General features: G+C 49.5%; 1 protein-coding gene across 4 annotated transcripts in view; it reads left to right on the forward strand.

Moving 5' to 3' along the window:
* BLTP3A (bridge-like lipid transfer protein family member 3A) overlaps positions 1 to 25,084 on the forward strand; it is a 636,759-nt gene that overhangs the window by 558,230 nt on the left and 53,445 nt on the right. For all 4 annotated transcript variants that reach the window (XM_086923213.1, XM_086923214.1, XM_086923215.1 and 1 more), the window contains exon 20: positions 11,580 to 11,686. In XM_086923213.1, the coding sequence (XP_086779339.1) occupies positions 11,580 to 11,686 (107 nt within the window). The remainder of the gene's footprint in view (positions 1 to 11,579; positions 11,687 to 25,084) is intronic.

Consider the following 25,084-nt stretch of genomic DNA (forward strand, 5'->3'; position numbering starts at 1 on the left):
ACAAAGCTGCTGCTTCTACTTCGCCATCACTTATGCATTAAATCTTGTCTGCTTTCAGAGTCCCTTACAGCTTTTCTGATAAATACTTCTAACCCCAAATTTCTTGCCTTCTAATACTCTTCCTGCTCCATGACTTCCTTGTCAAAGTCTGGTAAGTGAAAAAAGGACAAAAGAGGAACTTGAAGCACACTTCAGCCTCTTCTTCCTGACTTCGTGCTTCCAGCCCTGGCTCCTGTTCCTCACATGTGGAGCAGTTGTGAGGGTCTGCTCTTTCTACCCCGAGTTTCCAGGCGCTGGAGCATCGCTCGACCAACTTAAATAATTTTATGTGGCCATCCACTCCATCTTTTCACCACGGACTACCTCTGGAGTGCTTTCAGGCCCCTCAGAGCCAGCAGTTACCACTGCTGGGTTACCGCCAGCTGGTTCGCCCTCCACACCTGCTGGGCCCTCTGGGTCTGCCCATGGATCCCAACCGACGCTGCCACAAGTGCTTTCACTCAATCTGGCTCTGTTCCACCCAGCACCATCCAAATGCTGCTGGTGCTGCTCAACGAGCCGATTACCACCCCCAAAACCAACCCGGTGCTGCCCCTGTACTACTCAGCGTAGTAGCCGCACTATCCTGGCCTCCACACCCCCTGGACTTTCCGACTGACCCCCTACCTTCCTGAAGGATGTGATGAGGAGGAAGTGTTTGGTCCCCTGCCGGACCCATATGGTAACCGGTATGAGGAGCTGGGCAATGGCAGTAGCTTGGATACCTCACCAGTCTAAGACATGGTTTTCCTTCTGGGCCAGATTTCGGAGGAAGGCGCATCTTTTGCCACCCTGATGCGCAGGGTGGCAGAGGTCCTCAATCTCCAGCTGCCAGTCATCGAAGTCAAGACAAATGTCTTGACAGAGGTGCTTCAAGGTGCAACCGGCTCATCTAAGCCCATGCTACCCTTTAAAGAAGCACTCACCGACTTTCATCTGTGGGCCTAGGTGACCCTGCACAGGGGCTCGTGTACAATGTATGATTGCCCGTCTGCACTGTCCTGCCCCAGGAGACCCAGCCTTCCTTTTCCTAGCACCCCTCTCCTGAGAGCCTGGTGGTGCAGGTCTCAACAGCAAAGGTCCACCCAAGCGTGTTCCCTGGATAGGGAATCCAAGAGGCTGGACATCTTTTGGAAGAGCATTTTTTCTTCCATTAGCCTTGTCCTGCCGTCGTTGATCACTGCATTACTCTTGAACTGATATTCCCATGCATTGTCGGAATCGGTTGCTTCCCACGCTGCCTGACGAAGGGCTTGCCATCCTCACCCAAGCGCTGGTGGATTGCAGGGATGAAGCAAAGTTCACCTTCAAGTGCGGGTTGAACACTACAGACTCCCTGTGTAGAGCCATGGCTTCTACTGTGGCACTACTTCACTGGTTAAGATCCACTGTGTTCTCTGGGGATGTGCAGTCTTCATTGATTGATATGCCTTTTGATGGCTCCTGCCTAGTTGGTGATAAGGATGATGCAACCCTCTTGCACTTTCGCAAGAGCAGGATCACTCCTGGATCCCTTGGCCTTCCATTCTCAACCTGTCCGCAACAGCGGTTCTTTTGCCCCTACTTTGGAGAGGAAACTTTGGGTGGCCACAAATCCAACCATTCCTAGTCCAGCAGCCTGCCCATCCCTTTTGAGTACTGGGCTGTGAACCCCAAAAAGGATGCAGGAGCCAGTCCCACTGTGCTGTCCGTTCCCCCACCCCTCTGGCTGCTGCTGCCTCAAAAGCTTTGAACTTTTCCTCTATCCAGCAAAGCCTTCCCAATGGTGGCAGAATCCGTCACAACCTATCCCAGTTATCAGCGATTGCATCAGACTAGTAGGTGCTTCAGTTCATCGAGAAGGGGTAGGCATACCATTTTTGTAAACACCTCCCAACATCCCAAGAACGACTGACTGAGGACCATCTCTTCTTTCTACGTCAGGAAGTGCAGGCTCTTTTGAGGAGTCATCGAGAGGGTGCCCACAGAAGTAGTAGGGCATGGTTGTTATTCCTGCTACTAGTTGGTGCAAAAAAGGATGTAGCCTTCTGCTCTGTCTACATCTGCACTCTCTCAACTTGCTGAGAAAAGAGAAGCTCACAATACCCCATTTGACTTGGGTCCTGTCTGCCCTGGATTCTGGAGACTGGCATGGTAGCTCTGGACCTGCAGGATGTGAATTTCCACATCCACTTTCCCGCCCTGCCAGCCAAGGCGTTACCTGTGGTTCACAGTGGGTCACAAGCATTTTGAGTTCACTGTGCTCCTCTTTGGCCTCACCATTTCACTAAAGTGATAGCAGTATTTACAGCCCATCTGCTGAGGTTAGGGGTGCTAGTCTTCCCCTACCTCGATTATTCCTGTAGCAATTGTAAGCTGCCTAAGACAGACCTCAAACATTCGCTGGGCTTCACTGTCAACATGCCGAAGTCACATCTGACTCCCTTTCAGATGCTCCGTTTCATCGCAGCTCTTCTGGTCACATTGTAGTTCCACACCTAACCGCCGGGTGTGGTGCGTCTGAGATATTCAGGCTTTGATTTGGATGTTTCGGTCTCTATTCTGGATTTTGATGAGACTGACTCTAAGGTTGCTGGGTCTCATGGCCTCCTGACTTCTTGCTGGTAAGGCATGCCCACTAACATATGCGGGCTCTGCAGTGGGATCTGACGTCTGAGTGGGTACAGCATAAGAGGAATCTCTCCGAACTGGTCCAGATGTCGGAGGGAACTGCAAACTATCTGCAGTGCTGGCTGACAAACTGCGATTGGGTCAGCGGCAGATCCCTCTCTCTTTCCCACCCAGAGTTCACAGCGTTTACGGATGCTTCACTCCTTGGTTTAGGCAGCCATCTGGGAGACATTGAGGTCAGAGGACTTTGATCTCTGACAGAGTCCTAGCCTCACATCGGTCTTCTGGAGCTGAGTGTAAATTGCTTTACATTTAAGGCCTTCCTTGCATCTATCAAAGGAAGGCAGTTTAAGGGGTTAATGGACAACACCACTGCTATGTGGTATTGCACCAAACAGGGCTTGGTGGTGTCGTGGACCTTGTGCCAAGAGGCCCTGCGTCTGGAATGTCAGGACATTCTTCTGGTCGTACATGACCTGGCTGGTTCTCTGAGTGCCAGGGTGGACGAAGGCAGCCATCAATGCCACATGGATCATGAATGGTGTCTAAATCCGGAGGAAATGCAAGGTCTCTTCCAAGACTGAGGTGACATTTGATTAAATCTTTTTGCCGCCGCCAAGAACGAGCAATGTCAGCACTTCTGCAAATTGGAGTTTCCAAAGCGGTTCTCGCTCAGAGACGCATTTTGTCTCAAGTGGAATTTGGGGCTCCTGTACTCCTTTCAGCCAATACAATTTGGGCCTGGAATTCTCAAGAAGATCATGGCCAACTGGGCCCAAGTCATCTTAGTGGCTCCAGATTGAGCACGGATAGTACGGTATCCCAAACATGAACATATGTCCTCCGGTCAGGCTGCCCCTTAGGGAGGATCTTTTGTTGCAACAACATGGCAGGTTCCTGTACCTAAAGCTGCGCACGGTCCACCTTCATGCATGCTGATTGAGCGGCAGTTGAGGGTTTTTCGATCTTCCTCCTTAAGTTTGTGCAGTAATCTTGGCAGCCAGGTGTCCATTTACGAAGAATATTTACGCCTGACTTTGGGATACGTTTGTGATTTGGTGTTTCTCAAGTAATGTGGACCCCTTTTCTGCACCTCATGTTGAGGTTTTGTTGTTTATTCTTTCTTTAGCCAGCAAGGCTTTGCTCAGGGCACCGTTAAAGGTTGTCAACCATCTATGCTTTTTTGCTGATGCCGCACCAACCCGCCCTATTTAAGTTACCCATCGTGACTCCGTTTTTGAAATGTTTGCAGCATTTTTTTCACACCTAGTCCCTTTGTGATGCCCCAGTGGGACCTAAGTCTGGTCTTTACTATTCGTAGCATGTTTTGGTCGAAGATACATATGCTTTCCATATTTCTGCCATCTAGTGTTAGATGTTTGCAACTTGTTTTTTTTCCGAATAAGTTCTTCGAGTCACGGGGTATAGTGACTCCTCCTGTAGTCTGAATTGCGTATGATTATCAGCTTGCTTCCTGCCACAAGGCCCTTCCGGCACCCCGTTTTTTTTATCACCTGGCAACAGTAACCTCTGCAAACACTGCATCAACTTGTGTTCCTTCCATTTTTTCAATCCGCCCACCCAGTTCGACTTTGTTGTAATTCTAGACACTAACTTCACGTACTCTGACGAGGGATGGAAAATACATCTTTTAGTTTCTGTCCTAAGTGTCACGCCAAGCATTTCAGGCAGAACTAGCATGATGTGTGTAATCTCTGCTTGTCCCCGGATCACAACAAGGAGTCGTGTGATGCGGCCTGACCTTTTGCTTGAAGAAGACGATTCAGTAGCAGAGGGTCATCGTTGGGCCCACTCCACCATGCAGACACAGCATGCTGAAGATGTGCCTGATATTTTTGGTCTGTAGAGCCTCAAGAGGAGACTAAGAATGCTGAGACACAGGCGGTGCCAATAGTAATCTGCATACTCTGGCTAGCAGTGGCGAAGGCTCTGACTCTGACCCCTCCACATCACAGGGGCACGAAGGTACACTAGCGAAAGCCACCGACACCCCTGGAAAAACAGCTTAGGTGGCTCCAGGAACCCCACTGCCCTCAGATCATGGTGGTATCTGAAAACAGGCTTAGGAGCAGACTCAAGTCCCTCCACATGAAAAACATTCAACAAGTGTCTAAAAGATTAAAACTATAAAAGTGATCTTGGTGCCGAAAAGACAGATTCAGCACCTTCTAATCACCATAAGGCGTTGAAGTCAAAACAACCACCATCGGACTCAAATACATTTTTGGCGCCAAAAACCCAAAGAACCCCTTCGGCGCCAAATGATCCAAAGACACCATCTGCACCGAAGCACGATCAGTCGCCGAAACATCATCAATGTCCAAAATCCTGTCCGCACTGAAACTACCCTTGACATTGAAACAGACAAAGACCATGTCAGAGCCCAAACAGTGGGCTGTTCAGCCAGTTCTCGAAAAGCTTCAAGATAAACTGGATAAAGGGCAAAGAACTTTGTTTATAAATCCAGATACTGGCAAAGTAGAGGCAAAACTGCCTCCACCTATTTCACTCACTTCCAAAAATGAAGAAAACTTTTTAGGAGGAAATGATAGGGCCACGTAAAACTCTCAGGAAGGAACAAAAAGATAGGAGCATTAGCCCTATTCTTTTCCTCCTACTTCTCCTCCACCTGCTCTTACACCTGTATCTCCACCTCTTTTACTTCTGCTACCTATATCACAACCACATGCAACATCACCAGCTGATAAACATTCACTTGAGCACCTTCCTTCAGAGCTGCTATACACATCACCTGATACATCTTCAACTGGTGACATTGATATAGGGGAGGATGAAGTACCATATGATATGCCACATTTTGCAGACCCGCAGGGGGACCCAGACACTATATAGGATCCAGATTCTATACAGAATCCATGGGATCAATATGATGCAAACCCTGAGGATGATACAGATCCAGACCTGTACCCCTTAAAATCCTCGCCACCAGATGATACCACAACATATCATGATGTGATTAGTAGGGCGGCAAACTACTATAAAGTGGATCTTTACACTTTACAATATATCGCAAGGATAGTGCAGTCCTTGCCTGTGTTGACAGGCAAGCCCAAATCCACATAGGAGATTTTAAAGTAGCCAGTTAAGTCCAGGGTGATGACACCAAGAGTGGACAAAATACAAGGCATGTCCATCAGACCCAGCATATATCAAGGGGCAAGTTCCTTGTAATTCATTAATAGTCCTCACGGCTAGGAAAAAGGCTAATTCCCAGGGCCCTGGAGATGCTCCTCCAATGGACAAAGTAAAAAATATGATGCAGCAAGGAAACGTGTTACTGCTCAAGCAGCTAATCACCTACGCATTGCTAGCTCTGTAGGTTTACTTTCACATTATAACGGAGCCTGATGGGATGGGATGCAAGAGTTATTGCAGCATCTCCCTGAACAATATCAACAAAAAAGGACTCAATTACTAGAGGAAGGCAGAAACATTTCTAATCCTACCATACAATGCGCACTTGATTCAACTGATACCATGCATGGGAAGTTAATACTGGTATTCTCATTGGACGCCATGCATGGCATAGGGTCTCATGCTTTAAGCCCAATGTACAGCAATGTCTACTAAATCTACAGTTTAATGTTCAACATTTACCTGGACCAAAAGTAGAAAACATGTTGGAGAAAATGAAAAAAAGATACAGACCCAGCCAAAGTCATGGGTGCCCTCCAAAGTTTTCAGCATAGAGGCTCCCTTCGGAGAGGGCAGTATAGAGGTGCACCAAGGCCTGGTACATCTACAGATTCAATGCACAAAAACAACAGGGCTCCTATCAGTTCCAATACTCCAGAAGAACCTAGTACTGATCACATTATAAAAAAAATCATGTAAAGGTCGCGGTTCCCCCTCTAAATCCACCACACCTACTAAGCAGTGACAAGTTAAGCCTCCCCTTCAATATATAACTCCAGTCAGGGAAGGCTACAACTATACCAACAACACTGGAAACAAATTACCCTCCGATCAGTGGATTCTTTCTGTCATCAAAAACAGGTATTGCCTAGAGCTTACTATTACCCCACCCACAATACCACCACAAGCACAAAATATGTCACCAGAGCATCTTGCACTCCTCCAAGAGGAGTTTCAAGCTCTGCTTCAAAAAGGACCTATAAAAATAGTCCCAAAACAACATCAATGGCACAAAGTATACTCACTATACTTCATCATTCACAAAAAACAGACATTAAGGTCTATTTGAGACCACAGGCCTCTCAACAGTTACAAATCCTCAGAATATTTTCTCATGGTCACATTACAGAATGTGATACCATTAAGACAGAAAATAGATTTCATGACAGCTATAGACCTCAAAGACGCTTACTTCCACATTCCCATACATCCGGCGCACCTTCGCTATCTCTGTTTTCAAATCAACTGACCGTAGATAGCACTAACAGATCAAGGTGTTACCTTTTGGAGTAACTACAGCTCCAAGGGCATTCCCCAAATCCCTTGAATGCAGCTCATCTCAGAAGGGGGGGGGGGGGGGGCATGCATGTGTTCCCATATCTGGACGATTGGCTCATCAAATTCCCACCAAACAGCTGTGTCTTCAGGTCACACAATAGTTGATCTACCTTCTACACAAGTTAAGTTTTACTGTCAGCACAGAAAAGTCCTCCAAAGTTTGCAAGAGCAGCCTTTCCTTGACGAAACATTTACAGGTACAGCCAAAGACTATCCCAGTCCAGAAAAGGAACAAAAGTTCCAGTTAGCATTACCTCTATTTCAACTACAACGTCAAGTCACAGTAAAGACAGTCATGAGTTTTCTTGGAATTATGGCATCATGCATATCCATAGTACCAAACGATCGACTACATATGTGTCCTCTTCAACGCACTCTTCATTCACAATGGTCTCAAGTGGAGGGGAATCTACAGGATCTAGTGTTGGTAGGGCCAGAGGCCCATTGGTCGCTGCAGTGGAGGAACAGCAACAATCTGTTGCAGGGTCGGCACTTTAAAGCCCCAATTCTACAAATCACCATTATCACAGATGCATCCCTTCAGGATTAGGGGCACATATACAGAACCTCATTCTAAGCAGTCTATGGTCAGCATTTCAGAAATGCTTTCACATCTATCATCTAGAGCTTCTAGTAATTCAACTAGCTCTAAAAGCTTTTCAGAATCCTCTTCACAAAAATTAGTCCTCATAGTCGTACCGACATCATGACTGCAATGCTTTCTATTAATAACAGGGGCACACACTATTTTCCCTCCTAGCAGGAAACACATGGCATTGGGCCATACATCACAAAATCCACCTCCTAGCAGCGTACCTACCAGGGGTGCACAACGACTTTGCAGGTATGTTCAGCAGAACGCATCAGCAAGTATATGAGTGGGAAATCAACATGACACTTCTCCTTTCATACTTCAGATGATGGGAGATAGACCTATTTGCAACTCGCAACAATGCCAAAGCTTCGACTCCGGGTTTCCTCACCCCCAATCTAAAAGAAATGACCTATGGATCAATTGGTCAGGGATATGTGCTTACACTTTTCCCCTTCTCCCACTCATTCCATATGTGGTGCAAAAGCTAACACAAATATCCCTCACACTAATACTAATAACCCCAAAATTGGTGCAAGAAGCATGATTCATAACTCAACCACAACTATGTGTAGTGCCACAAGAGAAGTTAGCTCTCTGGCCACACTTAGGACCACGGAAGGGTCATATGCCCAAATCCCCTACACAGCTCCTGTCTACGTGCTAAAACAAGCATGTAGAGCAATTACTCAAGCATGTTTTGTGGCGGAGTAAAAAAGATCTGTACGATACTGTTCAAATGGACAAATCCAACCTCTATCGCCAACAGTGCAAGACCTTATTGGTTATCTCTTTGATTTACAGTGAGCTGCTTATACATCCATTAGTCTACATTTAGCAGCTCTAGCTGCTTACATGCAAAACACACAACGTTCCAGTATTTAAAGCATTTATGGAAGGACTAAAAAGTCATTCCACTTTCCACCCCACCAGCACCAGTCTGGAATCGTAAAATTGTTCTCACTAGACTCATGGGACCACCCTTTGAGCCACTTCATTTCTGTGATGTTCAATTCCTCCCATGGAAGGTGGCTTTCTTAGTAGCTTTCACTTCCCTGAAAAGAATAAATGAAATCCAAGGGCTTACATTAGAAGATCCTTTCTTCCAAATCTATCCAGCAAAACTGGTACTTCGTATTAATCCAAAATTCCTAACTAAAGTAGTGTCATCTTTTCATTAGAACCAAACAATAGACCGTCCTGTTTTCTTCCCTAAACCAGATTCAGTGGCAGAAAGATCTCATCACATATGAGATGTTAAAAGGGCATTAATATATTACATAGATAGACCTAAACATTTACTCAAAACGTAATGTGCACACCAACGCGCTCACACATCACAATGCTAATACTCAGAGAAAATACATCACCGGTTGCAATAACTTCATCTTAGCCCACACCAGAATGGGGGATTCACAGCCAGGTTCAAGAGACTCCGCTAGCCGGAAAATCCAGCTTTCCAAGTCGACAGGCCTCAGTTTTTGTAATCTCAATGCACTAGACGTTTTCGAGAAGGCCTTCTCTGCGCCAAGGAAACTTACTGGAGTCGGCTGAACTCCCACATGCATTCCAAGGACAAATGAGTTCTCAAATATTGTTCTGCGCTCCCATTTGTTCCAGCCCCTTATCTTAGTGAAGCTTGAGAACGTAGAAAACATCTCCAAAAGTACAGAAAACAGTCTTGAGTGTGGATAGCCTAAACAACGTGAGTCTTCTGGGGGCCCTCTTGTGTGCAAAGCTCAGGCTAGACAGAGTCAGAATTCAATATGGCATGAGGGCAAGTCAAAGCCAATAGTAAATACTTCATAAAACTTGCCAGTGTACAAAACATTGTACATTTGTGCACCACTGCCTGTAGCTTCACATACTTCATTTCCCAATGTGCAACATAATTCACATTTGAGCACCACTGCATATAAAACTACACTTCCACACAGTACATCCCACACCTTTCTCTCTCTCATGCTTTCAAACACACATGCCACACATTCTGTTCCTGGCAAGGCTGTTACACTCCCACTCTGAAGCTTTGAGGAGACACGAAATGAAATCACAAGGCTGAGTGAACTAAATCACATGAAATCAATTTTAAAAAATGGTAGTCAAAGGTCATCAAGTGCTCCTAATACATGGGAGTGCCTCATCCCTGGCAGCATATTAACATTTTATATTATCCTAATCTTCACTTGCATGCTCATCTTTTCTGTCACTATATTGTTCCTAAGCTCACCTGATGAGCTAAAAGCAGTCTAACAAAGGAGCTGATGATCATGCGCAACATATACTATAAGAGGAGTCACTACACCTCGTGACTCGAAGAAAAAAAAGTTGCAAACGTCCAAGCCCAACACCAGATGGCAGTAGTATGCTAAGCATATTAACCTACAGCACTACACACTACGAATAGATGCTTACATGGTAAGTGACCTATTCCTTCCTTATGAGTGCTTTCTTTCAGCTCCTGCATAGCTATCCTCTGCAGCTTTTGACTCTGTAAACAATATTCCTAGTGCCCATTACATGGACCAGGAGAGTAAGTGAACTTTAGGCTTTGTCGGTCCAGCTTCCATACACCAACTTTTTTCCTGACAAACTGGTTCTTCGTATTCATGCCTTTTTGCTTCCAAAGGTGATCAACCTGTTTCACATTGGCCAGAGCATTACTCTGCCTGCTTTGTTTGCTCCGCCTCATCCATCCAAAGGAGGAGAGACTCCATTGTTTGGACCCTGAAAGAGGTCTGTTGTTTTATATTGGACGCACCAAAGATCATCAGGTGGTTGATCAGCTCTTCATTGGGGTCACTGGGGCGAAGAAAGGCAAGGCTGTACAGAAACAAACGATCTCCAGAAAAATAGTACTCTGCGTAAAAATATTCTACGCACTGACGAAGAAGCAACCCTTCTGAGGGCTTGTGGGCTCACTGCACCAGGGCTAAGGCTGCCACTCCTGCGTTAACTTGTGGGGTACCTGTCCTGGACATCTAGTGGACGTACTTCCACATGTTCACAAAGCACTACTGCTTGAATGGTCAGGTCTGTCATGATGGGCATTACGCCCATTCAGTCCTCCTGGACTTTTTGGTCTAAGCCAGTTAGCAGGTCTATTCCAAGGAAGGTATGGCTTGGGTAGCTATTCTAAGGTGAGGAATCTGCAGCTACAAGTCTATCATAAGAACAAGTTACTTAACTTTTGTTAATGCTTTTTCTGGTAGAAACTGTATATTTAACCGCAGATTCCTCACCGGTCCTCCCCATTCTGCAAACTGGTCTCTTTTTCCCAAAAAGATCCCTTTAAGATCCACACACTGATCAAAACAGTAACATTGTTTTATATGTGGCTCTGCGTTTTTGGCGCAAAAGAAACTGGTGTCAGTGCACTGGGGTGGTGCCTATATAGGTATTGCAACGTCTCTTCCAACGCCACCTATAAGCATGTAGATGTACTGCTCAAGATTTTTCGGGTCCAGTCTGGCGCCTTCGGAATTTTCTAAGGTGAGGAATCTGCGGTTAGATAGAGCCTCAAAAAGAAAAAGCATCAGCGAACGTAAGTAACTTGTTCGTTTTCAGACCAAGCTCCTTGTGTACAGCACATCCACAGGCAGCTATGTACATTGTTACCTGTATCTAGTCCACACTCATACATCTATCCCTGCATCCAGAGCCCAGTGCTCTTGCAATGTTCTTTCCGAATAGACCAGCAGTATTAGTTCACTGTTCCCTGTAATATTTCCACGGAGAGTTGATGTTTCATGCACTGTTTGGCACACCTCGACGTGGCAGTTGTCAGAATTTAATTTGAACTATCTGTAATTCTAATTTTCAGCTGCACCTCCGACTAATCTACAGAAAGCCTTGGAGGGAGCAAGTCTACCATCGCCAGCTTCTCCACCAATGCAGTCAGCAGCAACAGCAGTGCACGCGTCACAGCCGGTAATATTTCGAGCTCTTTCATTGTCTGGTGCATGTTGTTATATTGTAAGCTCTAAAATCCCAATTTCTTTGAAGGAGAAAGAAGGTCATAGAAATTGGGGTGTTAAGAATGTGGTGTTGTTTCTTTTGCGGTCTTAGCACTGTAACGCTGCCGTCTATGTCCACATGGAGCTCAGTGGTGGCCTGTACTGATTCCAGTAGTACTGGGCCTTCCCTCACAGTTATTTCAAGGTGCTTGGGTTTTGATGCAAGGTCTGCTATTCCTTCTCAGCTCTGCCGATGCATCTGAGTTCTGAATAGGAGCGTCTCTGGTATTCTAGTACTAAGGCCGATCTACTGCTCGGTCACGCTCAGTGCACCTTGTTCCCGACCTGCATTGTTAGGTCTCGCAGAGAAGACCTATTGCGGTGAAACCAGAAAGTTAAACCATGCGGATTGCGAGTGCGGATTTCCAACAGTTCACGTGAAATTTCTGACCACAAGCATGCGCATTTCCCCACCTCAAAGCCATCAGCCTCTCTCCCACAGGCTTCCCCAGCGTGCGCAGTTCCCCTCCCACTTAATTGCTTTTTTTCACGGCCGCCAGGCTGTGAGCTGCTTCAAAGCCATCCGCTCCGCTCCGCCCCCTGCTGCACCCCATATGGTTTTGTTGTTGAAGCGCCTCACCTCCCTCAGAGCGCACACCACCCCTGCAGCAGTAGTGACACTGTAAATGCGATTGTGATCGTAATTACTTTTGTTTTGTTGCCCCCCATATTAAGGGCTGCTTCTGGTTTAGACATTTTTTGTATTCCCTTTTCCATTAGCGTCATATATTGTCTATCATCTCATTCCTCGCTTTCTTATTTTCTGAATATCTTCCATCCTCCTCCCCCCCCCCCTCCCTCTCATAACCGATTTGCCATGTTAAGGTTCTCCAGCGCCGCAAGGTCATGCGAATGGCAAGAGCGCTATGCAAATATATGCCTGCAAGCATAGCTTCATCCACGTCTCTTTCCCCTGACTATTTTTCCCTTTCCACACCTCTTCTTTTCTTCCCTTCCTTTCTTCGTATCTCCCTCTGTTCTTTGTTTCCCCTCCACGCTCGTTTCCCCTCTGGCTCCCTCTTGTCTTTTCTGCCCCTCTTCCTATTTCTTCTCTTTTCTGAGCGTCTGTGCCCGTCGCCTCTCTCCCACCCAGACCACATTTCACAGGCCAGTGTGGAGCCTGCTTTCTATCCGTCTGTTTTCCCTACACTTTAAGACCTTTTTTTCCGAGCTTTTCTCAGGATATGAGGAAATGTTTTGAAAATTCAGCCTGCTCGCCAGGAGCTGGCTCATGTTTTTATTAAAGACGCCCTGTGTTAAATCTGACTCCCCAAAATAACCCAGCCGCTTGCCCCTCCTGCCGTAGATGCTGCTCTGAAGAGATTTCCAGTCGGTTTGGCTGGGTTCGTCTTTAACAAATATGCAAATGGGGAGGAGCCTAGCTCGCGACCGCGATGGCCGCCTGATTCCTCGGCTCCGCTGACCCTGTAGCTGTCCTCCCGGTTTCCGCACTATCCTGCCTCCAACCAGCGTACTGCGTTACAGCAGCGGAACCGGGAGGCGAGCCTGATCACGCCGGTGTGTTTTTCTCTTCGATCCCGGCAGCAGAAGCTCTGGCACGCCTTCCCCCTCCGGACGCCGCATAGAGCATCCTGGGTCTTTGTTTGCGGAGGCGGCCGGCCCTCGTGGTGAAGACGGCGGCCATTGTGGGACGGACGGTGCTGGTTCCCATCTCTCGTCGGTGGCGCTTGCTTTTCCACGACCCCGCTGCCTTTGATCCTGGGCTCCGCCGCTACCGGCGCAACAAAGTAACTGGTATTCGGCCCCGGGACGGCCCCTCCGCTACATTGTTTCCCTTGGCGTCGTAGTCAGCGCCATCTTTCTGCCTTGGATTCTACAGCAGTGAGCCCGGGCTGCCGGTGCGACGAGTGCATCGGCCAGCACCACTTCACGACTGCGCCGGAATGGTGGAGGCAGCCCCAGCACCCCCAGTCTGTTTCCACCGCAACTCGACCCGGCAGGGGACTCGTCTGCTCGCTGAGGGTGAGGAAGTACGACCAGTGGGACTGCCTCTCGTCTGCCATGCTCTGGTTCGGGAGGGGGTTGCGTCCCTACCCCTTGAGGCGCCTTTGTCCTTTGGAGACGTTCTGAGCGCCCTGGTCGACCTCAGGTCCGCCATGCGTACTGTTACCTGGGAATTGGTGGCCCAGATGGATGCCACCCTGCTTGCTGCCCCCCAGTCTGTCCACATGCGGGACATCCTGCAGCTGCAATTCATGACTCCCTCGCCAACGTCGCCACTGACTCACTGCGGTCACGAGACCCGATCATTGCTGGGGTGCGGGCGGCAGCACCCCCCAAGGAACGCAAACTCTCTGGGGTGGCGAACTGGCCTGAGCGATGCCGCGAGACACCACGCTTGGGGGCTTTCTTGAGGACTCATGGCGGACCTCCGTTTTCTATCCTGGATCGGCCACTACCGGGCGGACCAGCTGCCCTTTGTGAACCATCGTGGGACTATGGATCCTTTGCTACGATTGCGGACCACATGACTGCGTTTTGGATGGCCTTTGGTGATCGTCCCCTTATTCAGCCGTGGTCCCTTTCTCTGCTCCCATCTTCCAAGAGGACTACCGTGCAGCTGGATTGTACAGTACCACCGCCTCGCAGGGGACAGGGTTGAGGCGGCCCCCTCCTGTATCAGGACTGTTTCCCGTTTTTGGACTGCTGGGTTGCTGACGGACTGCCGGGGGTATTGAGTATTGGTATTGTACGGGTCTTGGGGTCGGGGTAAGGGCGGCCAGGGAACTGTTTTACTTGTGTTGGATACGTTTCATTGGCCCTCCTCCGGTCTTATGTGACTTGCACTCTTTCTTCTTTTTCCCTTATTCCTCTTTTCTTTTTCTCCTCTACTTTCTCTTCTCATACTATATTTCGGGTTCTGGGGTGACAAGCACTCTGCTAGGGGGGGGGGGGTAGGCCGTAGCCTCTGCATGTGTGCAGGGTGGGGGGGTAAGTTTTAGTTCATGTTTATTTCTATGGTGCCTTCTTGCTATTACTTAACTTCTTCTTTCTAGGCCTGTGTTAGGCGTACTGGGGGGTGGGTGGTAGCGTGGAGTTCACTGTGATGTTGTGTCTTCTTTGGGCATGAGTATAATTTGTGACCATCCTCTGGCTGGAATTTGCATGTTGCGAACTGCACTGACGGGTGAAGATATCTATTGGCGAGTTCCACCTACATGGACCTAATTTCTCTTTCTTATTCGTATAAGTACGGAACAGCAGACCTGACCTTAATTGTTGCGCTGAAAAATTTTAAAACTAACCTTCACTGATTCTGGGACACGGTAATATGGTAACTACAGTGTAACCTTATCAATGCTTGCTTGCAATGAGGGATATTACTGTGCCGCCGTAAAGTTGCATAGATGCTTAAATGTTTTCGTGGCCGGCCGAAAGGTTGTAGGCCCGTATTTGTCCTGATTTGATGCACAATAAAGATTTTCAAAAATCTTTAAAAAAAAAACAAATATGCAAATATGTTTTTTTCTATTTACACAACAAAACCGCGGGTTGCAACTGGATTTGTGCAGCCACCCATTCCCAGGGTCCAGAGATGTCATGTGTGGTTCCTGACATCCGGCAGGAGGACGGGTTTATTGGTGCAAAGAAGGGTACTTGGACAAACTATGCCGAAAGAGTGGGGTCATGGGCAGTTTTTACCCCGCCCCATACAAAGTATGCCCTCTTCCCCCCCACCTCAGCAGTAACATGGACACTTGCGCGTAACTTTAAGGATATTGTTCTGTCTGCGCCTCTTTGCCGGGGAATGGATTCTCTGTGGCATTTTGAAGCGCTAGAACAGGATCTGCGTCGAGGCACTAGCATGCCAGAAAACAGTAAGCACTAGTGCGCTAACCCTGCTTTCTTCAACTCGTACCAAAATGTCCAATCTCGGTACCTTAAACCCAGGCCCTGAGCAGCAGGAGGCGTGTTTAATAATACCTCATTCGTCTTTGAATGCCTGCCCAAACAATTAAAGTCCTCCCCTGGAGTCCGATGGGATTCCTACTTGACTTTCTCTGTCCAGGCCCAAATGGAATATTTTACATTTGTGTTTTTAGGGACCTATAACATTTAAAAGTCCTATTTTTTTAATGAATTATTGTTATATCTTCCTGTTTTCCACCCCATCTGCCCTCCTGTTATCCATCTCCACCCACCTTTGCTTTTCCAACCCCACCCGATTGCCAAAGCAAATAGTTTGCCCATAGGTGAGAGCGATTCCGCCTGCCTCGAGCGCATCCACTTCAAAGCCATCTGTTGCTCGGCCTCACTTCTCCACTTCTCCTCCCCCTCCTCCCCCTAATTACATCCCTGTTCACGGCCGCGAGGCCGTGCTTCAAAGGGATCCGCAGTCCCGCCTGTGAGAAGTTGGCCCGATATGCAACGTTCGCTATTCTAGCGACCGCTATGTATCGTTCCAACGACCCTTATGGTGTTTGGTTGTAAGTCAACCTATAGACCAGCTATCCTAGTAGCGTGGATACGAGCAGTCTAAGGCTAAAGACTCGAGAGGGCGCGTTAAGCCAGCTGTTTACCACACATGTACCCCTTGAACACCCAGTGAAAGGACACCACACAAGTGTTATGAAAATAAACAGTATATTTATTAAGAATCACAACAGCCCTGTACTCTTTATGAGGACAGGGTACTAAGCACAAACCAAATCTCTTTAGCAAATACTTCAAGTGCACAGTTTAAAGACAAGTGTCCGAGGACACGGAAGGGTTAAGGCAAGTCGGAAGCGAGGGACTCTGGACCCTAGAGTAAGGAGGCTATGCAGGCACCGAAATGCCGAGTTACCTAGCCACGAGGGCTGCGGCTGCAAGTCTTACAGGCGTCGGGGTCTTCGCTGACGAGCCAGGAGCCGGAAGAAAAGGAGTTGCTGGCCGGCGACCAGTGGTGTATAGTTCGTAGAGATTGATGAAAACCTGAAAGCAGAGGGGACCAAGTTCGTACTACTAGCCAGTAGTCAGAGGGTACCAGGAAGGCACCGGTTGGCCGTCACCTCGACCAGGTGAGTGGGCGACGCTAGGCTCTGCAGTCTCACGGACCAGGAGGCGTTGTCGGCGACCACGGTGGAGGTGCGAGCTGTCCCACGACGGATGTCGCTGTCGGCGTCTTGAGTGGACCAGGAGGGTCCGGGGTGCTTCTCGGAAAGACGGAAGCAAGGGCCAGTCTGGAGCAACCAGACCGGCAGTGTTGATTCTCGGATGTCGTCACAGAAGGACACGAGCCAGCGGCTAGTGACCAGACAACGTGCTGAGCAGCGAGCAGAAGGGCCCCACGCAGATCGTGGAGATGCTGGGAGACTGCACTTCGGTGCTGGAGCGGCTCAGGGTCGGGGCTTCTCGGACCCCAGAGCACTCACCAGAGAGTTACCTCGATGGTCGTGCTGGTTTTAAGAGCGTGCAGGTTCTGATGATGGCCGGTCCCTCGAGGTCTCGTCGCACCCACAGATCACAGCTGAGCTGATGACGTGGGTAGAGGTCAGAGGTGCCAGGGAAGCCGGTTCTCGTCGAGCTGGGCCGTCGGATTCCTTGAGGAAGGACTTACAGCAAACCGCAGAGTTCTTAGATGGTGCCCGCTGATGCAGGGTGACTACTCCTTAGCCACAAGGGAGAAATCTTGAGAAGAGTCTTGAAGTCCTTTCGTAGAAAGTATTCTTGATTCAAAGATGATCTAATTTGGAAGGGTCCCCGCTCCGGCCTTTATCCTAAAGAAAGGGGTGGGTACATGACTAGGTCCTGCCCTAAGGGTGGGACCAGGAAGGGGGGTAGCTACACCCCTCTCCCCTGCCGGACTTTCCCCAGGCCAGGGCTGTCGCCCCTGGAACTGGTTCTAACCGGCAGATGCGTAGTGAGCACCGGGGTGCCACTCCGCAGTCACCTTCTCGCAAAAGCCCTACCTACCCAGAATACACAAACCCTGTCTGGGACGGTGCGAACACCGCCCTCGACAGGAAACCCTTTGTCCAAGTGCTCCTCGCTGGAAGGACTCCCAGCAGCAGGAGGTCAGACTTGTGTCTGTGGTGGCAGCATCCATTTTGTGGAGCTGAGGCTTTCGTTAACTTTAACCGGGGTTCACAGTTACGTACATGTCGTGTCCCTCTAGAAGGGCGGAATGCTAACCTTATCGCCAGAGTTGGTGAGAGGGCAGCATCCCGATTCGTATGACACCTTACTCGACATGTCTTGATAACGCGACACCGAAGTTACCGATGTGGTACGCGTTATCCTGGAACAGCCATTGGGTCTTGATTCCGCAAGCTGCAACCGGGCTCGGCTCGGGCCAGAGCTTAGTTCACACCAGCCCATGCACTCTGCCTTCAGGATTGTCAAGGCCTGCCATAGGAGTGACTGATAGGAACTCGGGTGTCCATTGGAGGGTTAGATATAGGGCTACTATATCTACAGCAAAGGGTGATTACACGACTTTGCCCCAGCTGTCATGCAGCCAGTTGTGTCAAATTTAGGAGGCCAGCCAGGGGTGGCATAATACATGCTGCAGCCCCTGGCGGCCCTGGGTACACCTATGCCCTGAGTTACAGGGTCTGATAAGGTGGCCCAGTACCAATTGGAAATGCACCTAAGGTACATGGAATCCACTTTAAAGAGAGAGCAGTAGGCCTGGGGTCCTGATTGGCAGGATCCCAGGTCGACTATGTCAAAAACCAGCTAAAACACAGGGCAAAAAGTTGGGGGCAACCATAGTCAGGAGGTACCTTCCTACACCGCCCCTAAAAGCTTCTTTCCTGACTCCACTCTTCCATTCTGTCCTCCTCCCTTTATTTATTTAAAATCACATTGCGTGTGCTCAGTTTATTTTAAATGTTTAAAAATGCATTTATAACAGCCACTGGCGCTAGTGTTTAATGCCACGTGTGATGGTTAAATGCTGAATGAAAATCACAGGCTTGTCTTTGATACACCGTTTTTAGTTCACATCGTTAAAAGAAATGCAGTACAAATTAAAGGGTCCCTGAACCTTCTATAGAATAGTGCTGCTGAGACCATGATCTGAAATTAAAATTACCTTGCCCTGTGTATATCCCCTTATGTTCGAGGCATGTGGGCTGCTGAATTCATATCTGTGCATAGATTGCCGCCTAGTGTTGGGTCCGGATGATTGCACATTGTTGTCCTGGAAGAGTCTTCGAAGTATCACGAGGTAGGTGGCTCCTCCCCTGGACTACAGTGCGCATGGGCATCGACTCCATCCCCAGATTGTTTTTTTCCGCCATTGGGTTCGGATGTGTTTCGGTTCCCTCTGTCGGAATCGATAGTTGTTTAAGTTTCTTTACTTGAGACCAAAAGGTCTTCAGGACTCGCGTCGGTATTGTTTATCGGTCGGGTTGGTTTATTCATCGGCTCCGATCAACTGCTGCCCTTCCGCGTGCTGTCGGCGCGGACGGGCCTACACGACGCTCCAGACTACTCCACATGGAACGAAGTCCATTTAAGAGGTGCCCAGTGTGTGCCTCAAAGTACCCGCACATCGACGTGCACCCAGTGTGCAACAAGTGCTTGTCGCCGGACCACGACGAGGCCAAGTGTATGGCCTGCTCCAAGTTCCGGTCGAAGAAGACTCTCAAGCTACGTCGGGCTGCAAGACTGCAGGCCCAGAGTTCGGCACCCCCACCAGCAAACATCTTTGAAGAGGATGTTGACGACGACACCATCCTAAATGTTTCGGACTCTAACCCGGCGTCGGAGGGCGAGGAAGACTACGACGCGGAAGACGAAGAGTTTGAGGAAGTCGTCGAGGAGGTAGGGGACGACGACGGGGCCATTGCCACCGTAGAGGATAGCTCGGAGGAGGAGCTTCCTCATACTGACTCCGGGGCCAAACACCATCATAAGGCCCAGGTCGAGGGATCGCCTTCGGGCCTCACCCAAGACCTCAATACTCGTCCCACGGCCCCGCCTCCTGGCCCGGCCACGGACATTGCTGATGCGCCACTCCCGGTCCAGAAACCGAAAGTGAAGCCATCGAGGTCGACGCCATCTGTATCGAAACCGAAAGTGCAAGTCGCACTGGTTGGATCAAAGGCTCCAGAGGCCTCGGCGCCGAAGAAATCCAAGATGGCCGTCGAGCTCAAGAGCCACGCCAAAATGGCCGATCCGAAGAACCCGGTGTCGAAGCCAAAGGCGAAGACGTCCGACGCGGCTGCGTCGGCGCCGAAGCTGGTCGATGAACATAAGAAGGCCCCAAAGAAGCGTCAGGACGACCCCAAGTCTCTGGCTGCACCGATCCCGGTCGACAAAGCAAAGGGGGGTGCTGCGTCGGCTCCGAAGACTGCGGCTTTGGTCGCCGACCCGAATCCGGACTCGGAGGACTCGCTCGAGCCGGTCCGGCCCTCCCCCTCACTCACCAAGAAGGTCACGGAGTCCCTTCAGCGTATTCGGGAGGGGGCCGCGGCGCTCGAGCCGAAGGACACTGTGTCGCCCAAGCCTCCACAGAAGCCGGCGAAGGCGCAGACGCCGATTCACTTCACACTGCCGCCAAAGACGGCGCCGAAGGCTTTCGCTCCGAAACCGGGGGCCGGAGTGCCCTTGAAGCTAGTTTCTACGCCGAAGGCATCATTGGTGGTTCCAAAGCCACGGCACCAACCACTAGCAGAGGAGGAGCGTCGAGAGGTCATCATCGACGCCAACACAGGCAAGCTCTCTCTCCTTAAACGGAAGATCACCCCGGAGCCTGTGTTGGAGCATTTCCACATCCCCCTTAAAAAGAAGTTGGACTCTGCGGGTGCATCTGCCCCTATGGAGCCTGCATCTCCACAAGGTCTGGAGCTCTCACCCACTCACTCTAACGCTGGGGAGGGTGACGGAGACGAGGAGGATGAGTATACTTATCCAGTGTACTCGGACCCAGATGATGTAAATGAGCCATGGTCTGCCGGGGGCGACCCTGAGGACCCTCAGTCAGGACACGAGCCGCAGCTTTTTGCTGCAAAAACTTCCCCAACAGAAGACTCTGCAGCCTTCAACGCTCTAATTGAAAGAGCTGCAGCCAATCATGATGTCGACCTCCATGCTGATCCAGTGGATGTCGATTTTCTTTTTGACACTTTCTCGGTGGCTGAAAAGACTTTTAAGACATTGCCAATGCTCAAGGGAGTGCTAAAGCATGCGCCAGAGGTTTTCAAGGAGCCCACCCGGGCAAGAGTCATCAATCCTCGTATTGACAAAAAATACAAGGCAGCGCCCACTGATCCAACGTACATCAAGGGACAGTTGCCACTGGACTCTTTGGTTATCTCCAACGCCCGCAAACGAGCCAACTCACAGACCACGGGTGATACTCCTCCCCCAGACAAAGAATCGAAGGTCTTTGAAGCTTCAGGGAAACGTATTGCTGCGCAGGCAGCAAATATGTGGCGCATATCCAACACGCAGGCGCTACTTGCACGCTACGATAGGGCACACTATGACACCCTAGAAACCCTTCTACAGCACTTACCTGATCAGTACAAGGAGGGAGCTGAAATGTTGATTCAGGAGGGGAAGCTTATCACCAATGCTTCAATTAAGTGCGCTCTGGACGTGGCTGATACCGCCTCGAGAGCAATAAACACTAGCTTTCTACTGCGTAGACATGCATGGCTTAGAATATCAGGCTTTAAACCAGACATTCAGACTACCATCCTAAACCAAACAGTTAATCCAGACCACCTGTTTGGGCCAGAAGTGGATGCCACCCTTGAAAAAATGAAAAAAGACACTGACACTGCTAAATCTATGGGTGCCCTACAGTCCCAGCAGTTTCGGGGTGGTTCCTTTCGCCGCTCCAATAACAGAGGCACCTCAAGGGGTCAAGCGTCGCAATCCACGCAATTCTATAAAAGTAACACCCAGTCCTCATATACCAACAAGGGTAGAGGTGGTTACCGGGGCAACAAAGTCAAAGGCAGAGGACGTGGAAATAACAGCTCCAGGTCCTCCACCGCCAGCAAACAGTGACGCCTTGTCACTGCCCCCCGACCACACAACACCGGTCGGGGGGAGACTCCAGCAGTTCCTGCCCGCGTGGAAGTCCATCACCACGGACAGGTGGGTCAAATCTCTTATCCAATACGGTTATTGTCTGGAACTCACTTCCACTCCACCAAACATACCCCCAAAGAACCGTCCTGAGTCCGGCGAGCACTTGAACTTGTTGCAGCAGGAAGTCCAAGTCATGCTGCAAAAAGGGGCAATAGAGCTCGTTCCACTGCAAGAAAGGGGAACAGGGGTTTACTCTCTGTACTTTCTAATTCCAAAAAAGGACGGATCCCTCAGGCCCATCCTAGACCTCAGACCCCTCAACTGGTACATTCTGTCAGAACATTTCCATATGCTCACGTTGCAGCAGGTTCTCCCACTGCTTCGGCAAGGGGACTTCCTGGCTACTCTGGATCTCAAGGATGCATACTTTCACATTCCCCTGCATCCTTCACACAGGAAATATCTAAGGTTCACCATTCAAAACCAGCACTACCAGTTCAAGGTTCTGCCTTTTGGGGTCACCACAGCGCCCAGGGTCTTCACGAAGTGCCTGGCGACGGTGGCGGCGCATCTAAGATGTCAGAACATCCACGTCTACCCCTATCTGGACGACTGGCTCATTCAGGCAAAGGCGGAACAACAGTGCGCCGACCACGTGTCCCACACCATTCACCTCCTGCACGATCTGGGGTTCTCACTGAATTACCCAAAATCTCATCTCTAGCCCGCCCACATACGGCAGTATCTGGGTGCGACGATAAACACTCTGGCGGCCACTGCGCAGCCAAGTTCAGTGAGAGTCGCCAGTATTCAGTCGCTGATCCAAAGATTCAGACCTCAGCACTCGCTTCCAGCAAGAGTGTTCATGCAGTTGATAGGCATGATGGCCTCCTGCATCTCCATTGTCCCGCACGCGAGACTACATATGCGTCCGCTTCAGGAGTGCCTAGCACGTCCGTGGACTCAGGCTCACGGGCAACTAACAGACCTAGTGTTGGTGAGCGGTCGGGCATACAACTCTCTGTTTTGGTGGAATCCACAAAACCTTTGCAAGGGCCGACCGTTCCAGGAGCCTGTGCCACAGATTATCCTGACGACGGACGCTTCTCTCCAGGGATGGGGAGCGCATGTACTCCAATACACAGTGCAGGGACTATGGACACTACAGCAAAGGAAGATGCACATCAACGTACTGGAACTGATGGCAATCTTCATGGCCTTAAAGCCATTCAAAGTACATCTGTGCAACAAGGTCGTGTTGATCCGGATGGACAACATGACGGCCATGTACTACATTCAGAAACAGGGGGACACACACTCTCCGCAGCTGTCTCATCTGGCTCAGAGCATGTGGAAGTGGGCCATTCAGAGGAACATTTTCCTGATGGCAGAACATCTCCCAGGCAAGGACAATCAGATGGCGGACCTGCTCAACAGGCACAGCCACCAAATGCACGAGAGGGAGATACATCCATCAGTACTCCAACCGTACTTCCAAAGGTGGGGTCATCCAGAGATAGACCTGTTCGCCACAAGGGAGAACGCAAAATGCCAAAGCTTCGCCGCCAGGTTCCCACACCCGCAATCGCAGGGCAATGCGATATGGATGAACTGGTCAGGCAGATTTGCGTACGCTTTTCCCCCAGCACCTCTGATACCGCTGGTGGCGCGCAAGCTCAGGCAGCACTCGATTACTCTCATCCTGGTTGCTCCAACGTGGGCTCGCCAACCATGGTACACCACGTTTCTGGAACTTTCCGTGGTACCGCATCAAAGGCTTCATCTCACACCCAGCCTTCTGACGCAGAGCCATGGCGACATTCAGCACCCAGATCCGCAACAGCTCAACCTGGCGATCTGGCTCCTGAGGTCCTAGAGTTTGGCTACCTCAATCTTCCTCCCGATTGCATGGACATCATTCGGGAGGCAAGAAAGCCCACTACTAGAGCATGTTATGCGGCTAAATGGAAGCGGTTTTTCATTTATTGCGCAAACCACAACATTAACCCACTAGATGCTTCCATTCAGAACATCATCCGTTACCTGTTCCATCTGTACTAGTGTAATTTGGCATATACTTCCATCTGCATTCACCTGTCTGCGATGGCCGCATACCTCCAGAATAGACAACACCTTTCACTTTTCAAAGTGCCTGCTATCAAAGCTTTTCTGGAAGGACTTAAAAGGGTCATTCCACCACGGACACCACCAGCTCCAGAATGGAACCTCAATGTGGTTCTTACAAGGCTAATGGGTCCTCCTTTTGAGCCACTACACTCTTGCGAGCTTCAGTTCTTGACTTGGAAAGTGGCTTTCTTAGTAGCAATTACATCGCTACGGAGGGTTAGTGAGTTGCAGGCCCTCACCATCCAAGAGCCTTTTTTCCAAGTTCATGCTAACAGGGTAGTGCTCCGCACTAACCCTAAATTTCTACCCAGGGTTGTGTCTCAGTTCCACATAAACCAAACAATCGAGTTGCCGGTGTTTTTTCCAAATCCTGAGTCGCTGGCGGAGCGGATGCTCCACACCCTTGACGTTAAAAGGGCCCTAATGTATTACATTGACAGGACCAGAATTTTAGAAAGACTAAGCAACTTTTCGTTGCCTTTGCATCACACCACAAAGGTAACGCTATTTCCAAGGCTGGTATTGCTAGGTGGATCGTGAAATGTATTCACATCTGTTATGCAAAAGCTAAACGCACTCTTACAATTCCACCAAGAGCCCACTCCACCAGGAAGTTGGGGGCCTCTATGGCCTTCCTTGGAAACATTCCCTTAGAGGATATATGTAGAGCAGCCACATGGTCTACCACACATACATTTACTAAACATTACTGTGTAGATGTGCATTCTAAACAGCAGGCAGCTGTAGGTCAGGCTGTTCTCAGAACACTTTTCCAAACTGCTGCAGCTGGCACGGGCGGCCGCCGATAATGGAGGGACTGCTATGTATTCTATGCACAGATATGAATTCAGCAGCCCACATGCCTCGAACTGCAAATGCTACTTACCAGTATGCATCTGTTCTTGGCATGTAGGGCTGCTGACATTCATATCGCCCGCCCTCCTCCCCGGCGCCTGTAGCAGCTGCAGTATTCATATATATGCTCATAGCATGGTCATCACTCACATAGTTCACTCCATCTCGGCCACAATGGCTAAAAACAATCTGGGGATGGAGTCGATGCCCATGCGCACTGTAGTCCAGGGGAGGAGCCACCTATCTTGTGATACTTCGAAGACTCTTCCAGGACAACAATGTGCAATCATCCGGACCCAACACTAGGCGGCGATCTATGCACAGATATGAATGTCAG

This window comes from Lissotriton vulgaris, chromosome 5 (genome assembly GCF_964263255.1).
Source record: "Lissotriton vulgaris chromosome 5, aLisVul1.2, whole genome shotgun sequence".
NCBI classification, from domain to species: domain Eukaryota; kingdom Metazoa; phylum Chordata; class Amphibia; order Caudata; family Salamandridae; genus Lissotriton; species Lissotriton vulgaris.